Consider the following 13733-nt stretch of genomic DNA (forward strand, 5'->3'; position numbering starts at 1 on the left):
CAGCCACAGCCCAAACAACCAGATCTTATGAATGAAGGCCTCTCATCTGGATATTAGGATATTCTCAAAGAATATCCTAAATTTTTAATCCATACTCTTTTAGAATATCCTAATTTTTCTTCCTAATTCTAAAAGAATATCCTAATTTTTAAGATCATCCTAAGTTTTTGGAAAGCCCTTTAAGTGAGTTTTCTCAAAGCAAAAAGTCTTGCCATAAAAAAAAAAGAAAAAAAAAACAACCTCCAACAGCCCTGAAAAACCAGCCAGCACACTAGCAAGCCACCTTCTCCCCACGGGCTTCTTCTGCATGCGTGTCCCCCAACTCTCTCATAGTCAACAGAGAGAAGGGAACACTGCCTTCAAAATCAAACACTTCGCTCCCAGGAGTAGGTCCTGTCAGCGGAGGGGACACCAACCCAGTCCCAGTGTTGGGCCACTCAGTGAAACCAGGAAGTATGACCCAACAGATCACAGAGACTTTGTTTCCTGCCTCCGTTGAATCAGCTTCAGACCCACAGTTCACTATCATCAATAACGTGAAATATCACATAATGGCTGGGACTATGCAGTCAGACCCCCACAAAAGGGCTGGGATCCAATCTAGGAAAAGAAGCTCCTTGCTCGATCTTAAAACCCAAGACGTTATATTTGAGGGGCACAGCAAACAGTGCAAGAAAATCTGCTGATGGAAGATGATTTTTATCAGTCCTCAGAACCAGAAACTATAAAACTGGGAAGGAAAGTTTAAATAAAGAATTTATTTCCAAATTTAGCAGAACTTCCTTCTTTCTTAAAAAGCCAACTGGGCTAAAAAAATCCAAGTTTCTGTTTTTTGGTGGTGCAATAATTATAAATGTTGCCAGTCAATGCCAACCAGTGTCTGATTGGCTTCTTGTGCATGTCCAATTTCCTCTGTGACACTGTGTTGGTGCCAGAGCTTCTGAATCTTCTTGAATCGCTCTTTGCATAAATGTAAAGGATTTCCCCGTCTAGAAAGAGAAGACACATGTCACTTAGAATGTATTCTTGTTTATTCCATTATAACCCAACCCTTCCTGACTTAGGCTAGGTTACAAGTTATTGGTTTTAGACTCCCTGCAACATTTCTGTCTGGCAGCTGACTGTGGCTATTAACAAAAATACCAGCTCTGTTTGCCAAGAGCAGGTAAAAGGGAGTAAGTGCTGAAAGAGGAGGGAAAGATCCACAAACCACACTTACCCAGAATGAGGTGAGGGAATAGAGGTTGCGGGGGATCAGGAGGGTCTGGGTTGAGAGGCTAAAACTACCAATTCATTGTCCATTTTGTTGGTAACACGTAAAAAGGAGAGGGGGCAGACGAGAGGGTGAAAGAATTATACGAGTAAAAATGTTCCTTATAGATTTTACTAAGAACGTGAAGATAAGAAAAGAGAAAAGAAATGTTCCCCAGATGCAATCTTTCAGCCACACTCTCAGTGAAGCAATCAACTGAGAGTAAGTAACTTCCAGGTCCAATTTAAACACAAGTGCAAGCTTTGGTGGGTTCCTGCCTGGGACCAGTGCCTTGAGCCAGGTACCTCTGCTCCTGTTTCTGAGCACAGCCATCCTCTCACTCACTAACCAGACTCTCCTCCTCTAACAGCCCATGCTGAGAACAGTGGGAGACACCATCACTGGGTGGCACATGGGCATAGCCTCGCAGTCCAGCGCCTGGGGCAGCTCATCTACTTACCTTGCTTGGGTTTCTAGGCCTTCAACATCTGCTACTCAAGGCTGGACAGGCATATCTATGGAGGTTAAAACTTCTATCTCCTTTAGACAAAAGAGATGGTCTAAAAGAAGTTCTTTAGTAGTGCTTGGGGGAAGGGAATTGTTAGCTTACAATACACTAAAGCTACCAGAGTAGAAGTAACTTAGCCTCAAATATTGTTATATTGTTCTGTATGTTTTAAATCTTTGTCCCCCAGATTTTACTGTAATAAGCACATTTGTTAGCAATTAAGATTTTCTCAAACACTGGGCCTCCTCTATACAAGGCCACACAAGTCAGAGTGGGCCATCCCTGGAGTGCTCTGAGCTGGGATGCCATATGGCAATTCAAACAGTTCTCTGGAGTGATAAATGGAATAAAGCTGTACTCTGTCCTATTCTCTTCCCTTACCTATCCTGATGTTCCTCATGGCATTCTGAAGGCTGGGAAAAGAACACCACACCAGGCTGCCAGGGCACCCTCGCTGGAAGACTCCACTGATAACACAGCCACCTCTTCCAGAACCACCTCAGCCCTCCACCCTCAGGACGTCAACACATCCTGAAGGGTGCTGCGGGCCCTGAGTCAGCTGACTAGGACGGGTTCTTACCTGAGTCCCTGGTCGGTCTCCCCATAGTCATCAAGGTAAGGAGGAGAATAAAAACAGCCTTTGGTTTTCCCGGCTAAAAATAGCACCTGACATTCTCGTACTCTGTAGAGAGATCATTCAAACGTTATACATTTACACATTAGTAACCAACGTTTGTATTCAGTTTCAAATAGAATGAAGTCTTATAGTACTGCTATTTAAACCACTATTATGAGGAAGTTATCCATTAAAAAATGTGCACAAACTAGGAAATAGGTTGAATTGAGACAAATTTGTGGCGCCTGATTCCCTTTGAGAGATTTCCCTTTTTCTGGCATTAACAGTTCAGTGCAATTAAACAGACATTTATTGAGGACCTAATATGTATAAGAAATTGTCAAGGTCCTGGGGGGGGATGACTAAACTACGGATACAACCTAAGCTCCAGAGGAGCCCACACTCATGTCACACTTCTGCTTCAAACCCTGGAATGGCTTCCACCTCGCCCAGAGATGTCACCAGCACACAGCAGGCCTTGGATTCTCTCACCTGTGCACAGCACTCCAGTGACACGAGCCTCCTTGCCTTGAGCAGGCAGGCATATTTCTACCCCAGGAACTGTGCAGAATGTTCTGAGTAGAATGTTCTCCTGCTTCTTTAGGGCTTTACTCAGAAGTCATGTTCTTAGGAAGCCTTTCCTGATCTACTAAAATTAAATCTCAAATTTAGCTCCACAGCTGCCATTTCATATTCCCCTCCCTGCTTTATTTTTTCTCCTTAGCATGTATCACTATCTAAATTCTTGTCAGTCTTGCTTGTCCTCTCTCTCATTAGAAAACGAGCTCCATCCATGAGGGCAGAGATCTTTGCACTGTGGACTATTGCATTCTCAATGCCTAGTACATAGTAGTCACTAATCACAAGCTGGCATGTAGAGTTGTGATAATATGTATGAATGGAGGTAAAATCCAAAAGCCATGAGGACATGAGGACACAACAGAAAGAGTAATTCTGACTGGATTTGTACACAAAATCAGAGGTTTCATGTTAGCGGGAGATGTGAAGAAAGTAGAACAGAACTGTCGCCTATGGTTGGGGGAAGAGGAGTGGGAATGGTGACAATGAAAGAACCAACACAGAGTTGGCATGGGCTAAATGTGAGATGTGAGGAGACGAGGAGCTCCATGTTTCTGGAATGAATCAAACACAGAACAGTGGTCTCAAAATTCCTGGCAATATAGTAGTTTCCTGTGACACCCTAACAGTCAGATACCGAGGCAGATCCCAAGCCAAAAAGCCCCTGCAGGTCCTTACCTCAGGAAGATGCCCACTCCAGAGCCACAGGAGTAGGTGTGAGCTGTGCAGGCTCCTACATCCTCCCCTTCCAGCTCAGTCTGGCAGCAGTAACTCTGGGAGCACAGCAGAGATCCACACACAAGGCACAGAGTTGGGGCTCTGCTCTTATCACCACCTGACTTGGGGCACCTCCAAGGGATAAAAAACCCACAAGTCATTGATCTAAAGAGTGGCTAAAGAGCTAGTGAAGAAAAAACCAGCCCAGAAAAGAATTCTGCAGTATCAAGTAAAGCCAAAGAAGGGTATATCCTCCAGTCTATGCAAATTTATTCCTAGAATCAGGAATAGGAAACACCTTGCACATATATACAAAGACCATGTACTGGAAACACTCAAAAGAATCAGTAACTGGAGAAAAAAATAAATAAAATCATCAATAGAAGAAAAAGATAAATGGTGCCATTGCCATATAATAAAATACTGTAGAGCAGTGAAAAATCAATAAAGTTATACATGTCAATGCAGATAAATCTTAGAAACAATGCTGAAAGAATGCAAAATCGGCTGGGTGCAGTGGTTCACGCCTGTAACCCCAGCACTTTGGGAGGCAAAGGTGGGTGGATCAACTGAGGTCACGACTTTGAGACCAGCCTGACCAAGATGGTGAAACTCCATCTCTACTAAAAATACAAAAATTAGCCAGGCATGGTGGTGCGCACCTGTAGTCTCAGCTACTTGGGAGCCTGAGACAGGAGAATCACTTGAACCTGGGAGGCGAAGGTTGCTGTGAGCCAAGATCATACCACTGTACTCCAGCCTGGGCGACAGAGTGATACTCTGTCTTTAAAAAAAAAAAAAAAAAAAAAGTAAAAAATAAAACATGCAAAATAACAATATATGCTGCTTAGGAACAGAAACCTATTATGGTTAATGTGTAGGAATGGAATGCTTAATATTCCATGTAGAATAGTAGGTATCTTCAGAGGGAGGAGGAAGAGGCAACAGAGAAGAGACAGCTGGGGAGCTTCAACTGTCTAGGTAATGTTTAAGCTCTTACATTATTATATTCTTCTTCTCTTTTTGAGACAAAGTCTCGCTGTCACCCAGGCTAAAGTGCAGTGGCACGATCATGACTAACTGCAGACTCCAACTCCCGGGCTCAAGTGATACTCCCACCTCAGCCTCCCCTATTATTCTTTATGCTGCTTGTATGTGAAATATTTGATACTATATTAAAAATTACTGCTGGGCGTAGTGGCTCACGTCCGTAATCCCAGCACTTGGGGAGGCCGAGGTGATACTAAAGATACCAAAAAAATTAGCTGGGCGTTGTGGTACGTGCCTGTAATCCCAGTTACTCAGGAGGCTGAGGTACGAGAATCACTAGAATCTGGGAGGCGGAGGTTGCAGTGAGCCAAGGTGGCACCACTGCACTCCATCCTGGGTGACAGAGCGAGGCTTGGTCTCAAAAAAAAAAAAAAACAAAAACAAAAACAAAAAAAAAAATTACTAAGGACTGTTATTACTTTAAGTGCAATTATTAAACATTCATGAATCAAACTTGCTCCTCCTACTCCCATTCCATGCCTTATTCTGAAACATAGTGAAATGATGCTTATAAGTTACGTAGTATAGAGTACTACAGATGTTATTCTTTTTTTTGAGACAGAGTTTTGCTTTTGTCACCCAGGCTGGAGTGCAATTGCTCGATCTCGGCTCACTACAATCTCCGCCTCCTGGGTTCAAGTGATTCTCCTGCCCAGCCTCCCGAGTAGCTGCGATTACAGGTGCCTGCCACCACGCCCAGATAATTCTGTATTTTTAGTAGAGACAGGGTTTCACCAAGTTGGCCAGGCTGCATCTCCTGACCTCAGGTGATCCACCCACCTCGGCCTCCCAAAGTGCTCGGATTACAGGTGTGAGCCACTGCGCCTGGTCAAGTTTCTTCTTTTTTCCCTTTTTTCTCTCCCTCCTCTCATAAAGTACTAAAATATGATTTCTCTACCCAAACAAAACAAAGAACAACAAAATCCTTCAAATTCTTTGTAGAGAGGTGTTTCCAGTGGCAGGGAATGTTCAATGCTAACAGCAAAACTTACGAGAAATTGGATGCTTGATTAATGAGGCTGCTGTAATCCTCTGGAAGGTTTATTAATTTGTTAGATTCTCTTGGATATCTGAAAAAAAGGGAAAAATTAAAAAAACGCTCCATTAATTTAGGTCATATTACACTACAAGGCACTTCCATGTGCACATACCTGCCTAGCCCCGGTAACACGGTGTGGCCTTTCACTACTTTACCTATTGCCAAGACAAGAAATGGAGTTAAACGGAAAGGGGGATTATTTTAGACAGTAGTTCTTAATCATATCAAAATCAGTTGGGGGAATTTTGAGGGGATAGACATGCTAGGGCTTTAACTTTAGAGAAATTAGATTCAGTAGGTAGTGGCCTGAGTATTTTTTCAGAAGTTCCCAAGGTTATTCTGATGTATACTTCTGGTTGAGGATTACTGTTCCATTTATTAAGAGTTTTCTGACATCAGGGTGGAATCACATGAAATTGTGATATTCAACCATTTTTGACTTATAAACGGACATTTCATGTGGTCCAACCTAATAAAATTGGGGTGTTATTTCCAGATGTGTAAAAGCAAACAAACAGGACAGATATTCTCTAGTCTTCTGACTTTTATGGACAGTGTATTTATCAGAACTAAGAGATACAGGTTGAGTATCCCTTATCTGAGATGCTTGGGACCAGAAGTGCTTCGGGTTTTGAATTTTTTTCGAGTTTGGAATATTTGTATTACTTCTGTTTGGATTCTGTAGTAAAGCATGCTCTACGAGATCAAAACAAATGCATCTCAACTGTTAATCCAAGTTGACTATCTCTAATGTTAAAACCTGAAATCTGAAATGCTCCATAATTTGAAACTTTGTGAGTGCCAACATGATGCTTAAAGGAATGCTCATGGGGACATTCCGAAGTTCAGATCTGGATTAGAGATGCGCAACCTGTACAATAACAGTTGAGACACATCTTGTTAGGATCTGGTAGAGCACACTTTACTACAGAATCAGAATAGAATTAATGTAAAAAGAAATGAAGAAAAAATGATGATAAGAAATGACTGGCCATGATTTGACTGATAGTTATTGAAGGTGAATGACAAGTATGTGGAGCCTCATTATTTTGCTCTTCACACTTCTGAAGAGTTTTCCCATAATGAAAGACAGAAAAAAATAGAGCTAAGAAAAACCTAGGAGATGCATTATATTTTTTAAAGCAAATATATAATATACATAACTTTGTTATTTGCTAAAATATAATAACTTCATTTGCTTTCTCTGCCAAGAATGTAGTATATTTATGTTCATAATTCTGACTTTGATAGACTCTTCTCATTAGATGAAGAAGAAAATATGAAGGCAACATATCTCAACCTTTTGGAATCACTGAAGGCTTGAGAAGTCAGTTTCTGAAGGAATACAGCACTTATATCCTGATTCCACCCTTTCTCCCACCCCAATCAAGTTTTTGAGGATCTTTAACTTACCTTATAGCATCTCTTTCACCTTCTAGATATCTTTTAACTTCACTGTTATGGCACCAACTTTAATGTAAACAGAGGGGGAAAAACCACAAAACACTTTTACTTTTAAAGGGTTAGAACCAGAATTTTTTCCCCTTAGTAGCCAATAAGAGGAAAATAATATTCTTGACCTAACATAGTTACTTCATCAAAAGAGACCTGGAGAAATACTATTTTGCCTACAACTTTTAAAATCAGGAGAATATTGTCTAAAAGCAAGAATGCTTAAATATATTAAAATTTGTGGCTATAAACATCATTATCTTACTAATTTGGATACTCTAGAAAAACTAGTCTATATTCATCTATATTTATGCCAAGCTAACATTATCTAGAGCTAGAACACTCATATTAAAAATAAAACTTTTTTTTTTGCCAGGCGTGGTGGCTCACGCCTGTAATCCCAGCACTTTGGGAGGCCGAGGCAGGCGGATCACAAGGTCAGGAGATTGAGACCATCCTGGCTAACACAGTGAAACCCTGTCTCTACTAAAAATACAAAAAATTAGCTGGGCGTGGTGGTGGGCGCCTGTAGTCCCAGCTACCCGGGAGGCTGAGGCAGGAGAATGGCGTGAACCTGGGAGGCAGAGCTTGCAGTGAGCCAAGATTGCACCACTGCACTCCAGCCCGGGCGACAGAGTGAGACTCCATCTCAAAAAAAAAAAAAAAAAAATTTTTTTTTGGCCAGGTGCTCATGCCTGTAATCCCTGCACTTTGGGAGGCTGAGGTGGGAAGAGTACTTGAGCCCAGGAGTTCGAGACCAGCCTAGGTAATATGGCAAAAGCCCTTCTCTACTGAAAATACAAAAATTAGCTGGGTGTGGTGGCATGTGCCTATAGTCCCAGCTACTTGGGAAGCTGAGGCAGGAGGATTGCTTGAGCCCAGGAGGATAAGCTGTGACTGTGCCAGTGCACTCAAGCCTGGATGACAGAGTGAGACTTTAAAAAATAAAATTGTTTTTTCTTTTTTAGTGTGGTAAAATATATATAACATAAAAATGACCACGTTAACCACTTCAAAGTCTAATGCTCTGTAGCATTAAGTACATTCATATTGTTGTGCAACCAGCACCACCATCCCTCTCCAGAACGTTTTCATCTTTCCCAACTGAAACTCTGTAATCATTAAATGCAAAATTTCTTCTCCCACCCCCTAGCAACCACTATTCTACTTTCTGTTTCTATGAATTTGACTACTCTAGGTACCTCAGTGAAGTGGAATCATACAGTATTTATCCTTTTGTGACTGGTTTATTTCACTTAGCACATGTCCTCAAGGTTCATTCATGTTGTAGCATGTGTGAAAATTTCCTTTACTTTTCTTTATGAGACACAGAGTCTTGCTCTGTCGCTCAGGCTGGAGTGCAGTGGCGTAATCTTGTCTCACTGGAACCTCCACCTCCCAGGTTCCAGGGATTCTCCTGCCTCAGCCTTCCGAGTAGCTGGGACTATAGGTGTGTGCCACCACACCTGGCCTACTTTTAAGACTGAATAATAGTCCACTGTGTGTGTGTACACACATTTTGTGCATCCATTCATCTGTTGGACGTCTGGGTTGTTTCCATCTTCTGGCTATCGTGAATAATGCTGCTATAAATGTGGGTGTATAATATTGATCTGAGTTCCTGCCTTCTGTTATTTTGCAATCTGTACCTAGAAGTGGAATTGCTGGATCATAAGGTAACTTCATGTTTATCTTGTTGAGGAACTGTCATGCTGTTTTCTGTAGTGGCTCTAGCATTTTCTATATCCCATGCACGAGGATACCAGTATACCAGTTTTTCCACATCCTTGTAAACATTTGTAATTTTTTTCTTTTAAAAAAATAATGGCCTACCTAATGGGTGTGAAGTGGTATCTTAGTGTGATTTCCCCAGTGACTACTGATGTTGAGCATCTTTTCTTTTGCTTTTTTGGTTGTCTTCTTTGGAGAAATGCCTATTCAAGTCCTTTGCCTATTTTTTAATTGGGTTTTGTTGTTGTTAAGTTGTAGGAATTCTGTATATATATAGTCTGGAATTTTTCTTTCGATACAGGGTCTTGATTTGTCTTCCAGGCTGCAGTGGAGTGGCATGCAGCTCACTGCAGCGCGACCTCCAGGGCTCAAATGATCCTCCCACTTCAGCCTCCTGACAGGTGCATGTCACCATGCCTGATTAATTTTTAAAGTTTTTGTAGAGATGGGGTTTTGCCATGTTCCCCAGGCTGGTCTTGAACTCCTGGGCTCAAGTGATCCTCCCACACTTCTGCCTCCCAAAGTGCTGGGATTACAGGGGTGAGCCACTGTGCCCGGCCTATTCTGGATGTTAATCCCTCATCAGATATGTGGTTTGCAAATATTTTCCCCCATTTTGTGGACAGAACAGCAATATATTTAATTCAGTCACTAACTTGACATGATTGTCAGGTCAATTTCTCTAGACTTCAGTTTTCTCAAATATAAAGTTCAGAGTATTGAACTAGATAGCCTTAAGGGTTCTTTTGGCTTTAAAAATCTATGAAAAGCTGAGTGTGATGGCATGTGCCTGTAGTCCCAGCTATGCAGGAGGCTGAGGTGGGAGGAATGTCTCAGCTCAGGAGTTCAAGAGCAGTCTGGAAAAAATGGCAAAACGCCATCTCTTAAATACAAAAACAAAAAAACCTATGGAAGAGAGTCCTTAACAAGTAAGTTCATGTAAGGAAATCAACATTTCTACCACTATTCCCCTTACATGCAAATTTGTTTATGCTATTCACTAGCTTGGCAAAAAGTTTACCGAAAAGCCAGATCCTTACCTAAAAAGGCCTACTCATTACAGTTTGAATTATTTGTGTTGAATTCTACCAGGGTCATTATTTAAGAATTTTGCTACATATGTGATAACTAAAATTTGGTTCCACAGAACTATTTAATACAATGAAGAAAAGTATATAATCATTACCTTTCAATCAGTGAATTCATTATCTCACTATTTTCTTGAAAAAGGCAAATGAGGTTGTTTGGTAGGGAAAGATAGTTACATAAATGTTCAAAATGGCTTGTTCCAGGAACTGCAAATGAAGAACAAGAAAAGAGTGCATATAACAACCAAGGGCATATTCCGTGTGAGAGTTAAGCAATAGCAGGGCTTAAAAAAAGGATGAAAGAGTTCCAATTTGCCAGGTACGTAACTTGTAGGAAGTTAACAGAATGGCACGTGGCAGGAATCCATGGAAAATGACGCAATGCATCGAGAGCAGTCACGCAACTCCTACATCAAACTGGTCCCAATGTCCTGGTGTCTCAGCTTTATCATTTGCAAAATGGTGTGCCTGCACAATCTACTGCACAGGATTATTGTGAACATTAAATGATAAAAATAATGTATGGGTGCTCTGGAAAAGGACCAACCAATAAAGAAATACAAGCTGGTTTTACCATGAGACATGGCTTTAAATACCAACTCTAATCATCACTGCAAATAATCTGGAAGACTAAATTCTTTCATATGGTTCCTACGCAACTAGCTGAATAGAAATGCCAGTTGACAAACTTTCAGAGAGCAGCACTGTATGCAGGTATTCTATGGCCAGTGTCGGGCACTGTGATGATACAGAGATACAGTCAAGTCTACCTTCATACTACTTTTATGGAATGAATCAAAACAGAACATGGAAAACAACTATGAAAGAGCAAATGAATTCCCACATTAAACTCAGATTTATATGCAATTATGGGTATTCTAAATTTTAACGCCATGTATGTTTCAAGTTAAAAATCACATGAACTTGTCAGTTTTCACCTTTTCAAATCTGAGGAATCTTGTTTATAAATAATACATAACTGAACATTTTAACATCTGAAAGCAAAACTACGATCTTTACAGAAGAAGTGCTTTGCAGGTGTAAAAACATTTACAAAGGAGTTTAACAGTCACTGAGATCCAAATAAATGGAGACATATGCATAAACATACATTTTATGCTATAAATGTGTACATCACCAGAGTCAATTAGCTATGCTTTGAACTTTTAGTCAATTTTCATTTTTGTAAGTGATCTTTATATTTGCTGGAGTAAAGGATTACAAACTCTACGTTTTGAAAGAAAGTATAAATTACCTTGAATGTCGGGTGGGGAAGGAACTCCATTTAAGTAATGAAAAAATAAAGCAGAACACTTCAGGAAAGGCATGATTCCAGCTCTGACACTCCTCCACAGATGCCAGCCGGATGGTATTTCTTTCAAGGCACTAAAAAAGAAAAAAAAGATTATTGGGAAATCCACTAAGAAAAGGTCACTGTACTTACAGCACAGTGTGAAAACAAACTTGACTGTCATTTGGAACTGATGGCATGTATGCTTAAACGGAGTGAGTTAACAGGCAAGTGGGTGTGTGTTATTATAGGATGCTAGGTGTAAGTGGTGACATAGTCTCCCATGCTGTTATTAAAATTTATAAAAGTAATATAGTGACATAAAGAGAAAATGTAGAAAATGAAAAGTCCAGGCTGGACTCAAACTATTGGGCTCCAGCAATCCTCCCACCTCAGCCTCCCGAGCAGCTGGGACTACAGGCACATGCCACTGCACCCAGCCCCTAGGAGCCATATTTTAAATAGATTTATAATATTTTGGAACACATCCATCACTATATCCAACTATTCCCCCTGCGAACACTTAGATTGCTTTCAATTCTTTACTAATATAAATAATATCACATATACATCTTTTTCTTTTTGAGACAGGGTCTCACTCTGTTGTCCAGTCTGGAGTGCAGTGGTGTGATGGTTCACTGCAGCCTTCACCTCCCTGGCTGATCTGACTACCTCAACCTTCTGAGAAGATGGGACTACAGGCACATGCCACCATGCCTGGCTAATTTTTGTACTTTTTTGGTAGAGACAGGGTTTTACCATGTTGGCCAGGCTGGTCTCGAACACCTGGGCTCAAGTAATCTGTCAGCCTCATTCTCCCAAAGTGCTGGGGTTACACGGGTGAGCCACCGTGCCTGGCTGGAGTTTCCATCTTTATATGCCTACATGTTTTTTTCTGTATGTTGAATTATTTTGTTAATGTAGGTTATCAGAAATGGGATACTTTATTCAAAAGCAGACATTTTTATAGGTTCTTGACTTTACAGATTCTTGACATATATACTGTTGAAGGCTAAGCAAACTACTGAATTGCTGTTTGTAGCAAATTGTGACTCTTAACCATACATGAAATTCTAATAATTTCATTTTATTCCTGCCACTACTGAATATTACCTTAAAAATAAATTATGCCAATTTAACTTGCAGTTTTAAATTCCCATTCTGAATGAGACAACATAAGTTTTAGAATATCAACTTTCCAAAGTACATTTGATCTATCCTCTAGCCTGTGCCAGATCCTCTGAGCAAATGTAGCATTCCACAGCCAAATAAATGTGGGAAGCTCTTCATATTATCACCTTTCTCCCAGATTTCCAATTACGTTAGTATATGAATAGCTCAGAAAAGCCCTGCAGATCACCCCATATCTTCTTTTAAAAACATGTCAACAGACAACAATTTCCCCTAATTAACAAACGAATTCCTTTCTTATGCTATCATCATCTAGCAATATTTAGGAAAATGCATTATCATGCAAAGATAACTAGCTCACCTTCCCGTATACTGGTGAAGTGTTTCATACAAAGCAAGAACTGCTGATTCTTCTTCACAAGTGGGATTTTCTTGATCCATGCCATTCTCTTCTGAAAGATAAGGAAATACTAGTACTCTGTATTTTTCAATTAAGTGTTACTAAAAGGACTGAAGACATTAAACATGCAAATATATTCATAAACTCACATATAACATGAAATGTTCCTAGAAAACATGCAAAATTTTAATCCCTCAAGTGGGAGCACAGTATTGATCTCCATCAAACCAAACAGTCAGCTGGCACGTTTTAAGTAACATCAAATAAATATAGTCTTAAAAGTGTATGAAAAACAAGAATTTTGAATGCAAAACATAATTTAATGATGAATTCATGTGGGCATTAGCAAACATGTAAGTTAAAACAAAATTGGCATTCTAAAACATAAGATTCTAAAAGATTTAATTACTATCCTACACAAATATTACTCAATGTATGAAATTAAAACTAGAAAGATTCACATTACTAGGAAATTTTAAGAGAAAGAAATGTTTCAAACCTTTTCGTACGAGGATACACAGAAAAAAATAGCCTAATTCATGTATTATTCTCATCCAAATACCTTTTCCTCTAATGCTTTTTTTTAAACTCCGAAAACTCAAGTATTTCCTTCAAGAAGCTGACAAAAAGGCAAGAGTTACCTGTACATGAGGTAAGTAAGATCTGTATGATGTGTGCCATAGTAACCAGATGGAAAATGTGAAGGTCTCCAGTGCCAAGGCTGATCCCTGAAAAATCCTGACACTGCAACGCAGGGAACGCAAGCACCAAGCCCACCTAGGCACCAAACACAGGACATCAGACAGATCGCCTTTCCTTTCACAGCTAAGCACATTTCCATCTTCTTACTTTTACTTTTGATTTTTTTTTTTTTTTTTT

At 40.1% G+C, this 13733-nt stretch overlaps 1 protein-coding gene across 1 annotated transcript in view; it reads right to left on the reverse strand.

Annotated features, from left to right (window-relative positions):
• Window positions 1-738: 738 nt before the first annotated feature.
• UBR2 (ubiquitin protein ligase E3 component n-recognin 2) overlaps window positions 739-13733 on the reverse strand; it is a 135872-nt gene continuing 122877 nt past the window's right edge. The window contains exons 37-45 of the mRNA XM_011960442.1: window positions 13496-13631; window positions 12816-12906; window positions 11288-11418; window positions 10131-10239; window positions 7175-7231; window positions 5715-5792; window positions 3634-3804; window positions 2341-2442; window positions 739-989 (exon numbers count right to left, since the gene is read on the reverse strand). Coding sequence (XP_011815832.1) covers window positions 848-989; window positions 2341-2442; window positions 3634-3804; window positions 5715-5792; window positions 7175-7231; window positions 10131-10239; window positions 11288-11418; window positions 12816-12906; window positions 13496-13631 — 1017 coding nt within the window. The 3' untranslated portion in view covers window positions 739-847. The remainder of the gene's footprint in view (window positions 990-2340; window positions 2443-3633; window positions 3805-5714; window positions 5793-7174; window positions 7232-10130; window positions 10240-11287; window positions 11419-12815; window positions 12907-13495; window positions 13632-13733) is intronic.

This window comes from Colobus angolensis, unplaced genomic scaffold (assembly GCF_000951035.1).
Source record: "Colobus angolensis palliatus isolate OR3802 unplaced genomic scaffold, Cang.pa_1.0 Scaffold51, whole genome shotgun sequence".
Classification (NCBI taxonomy): Eukaryota; Metazoa; Chordata; class Mammalia; order Primates; family Cercopithecidae; genus Colobus; species Colobus angolensis.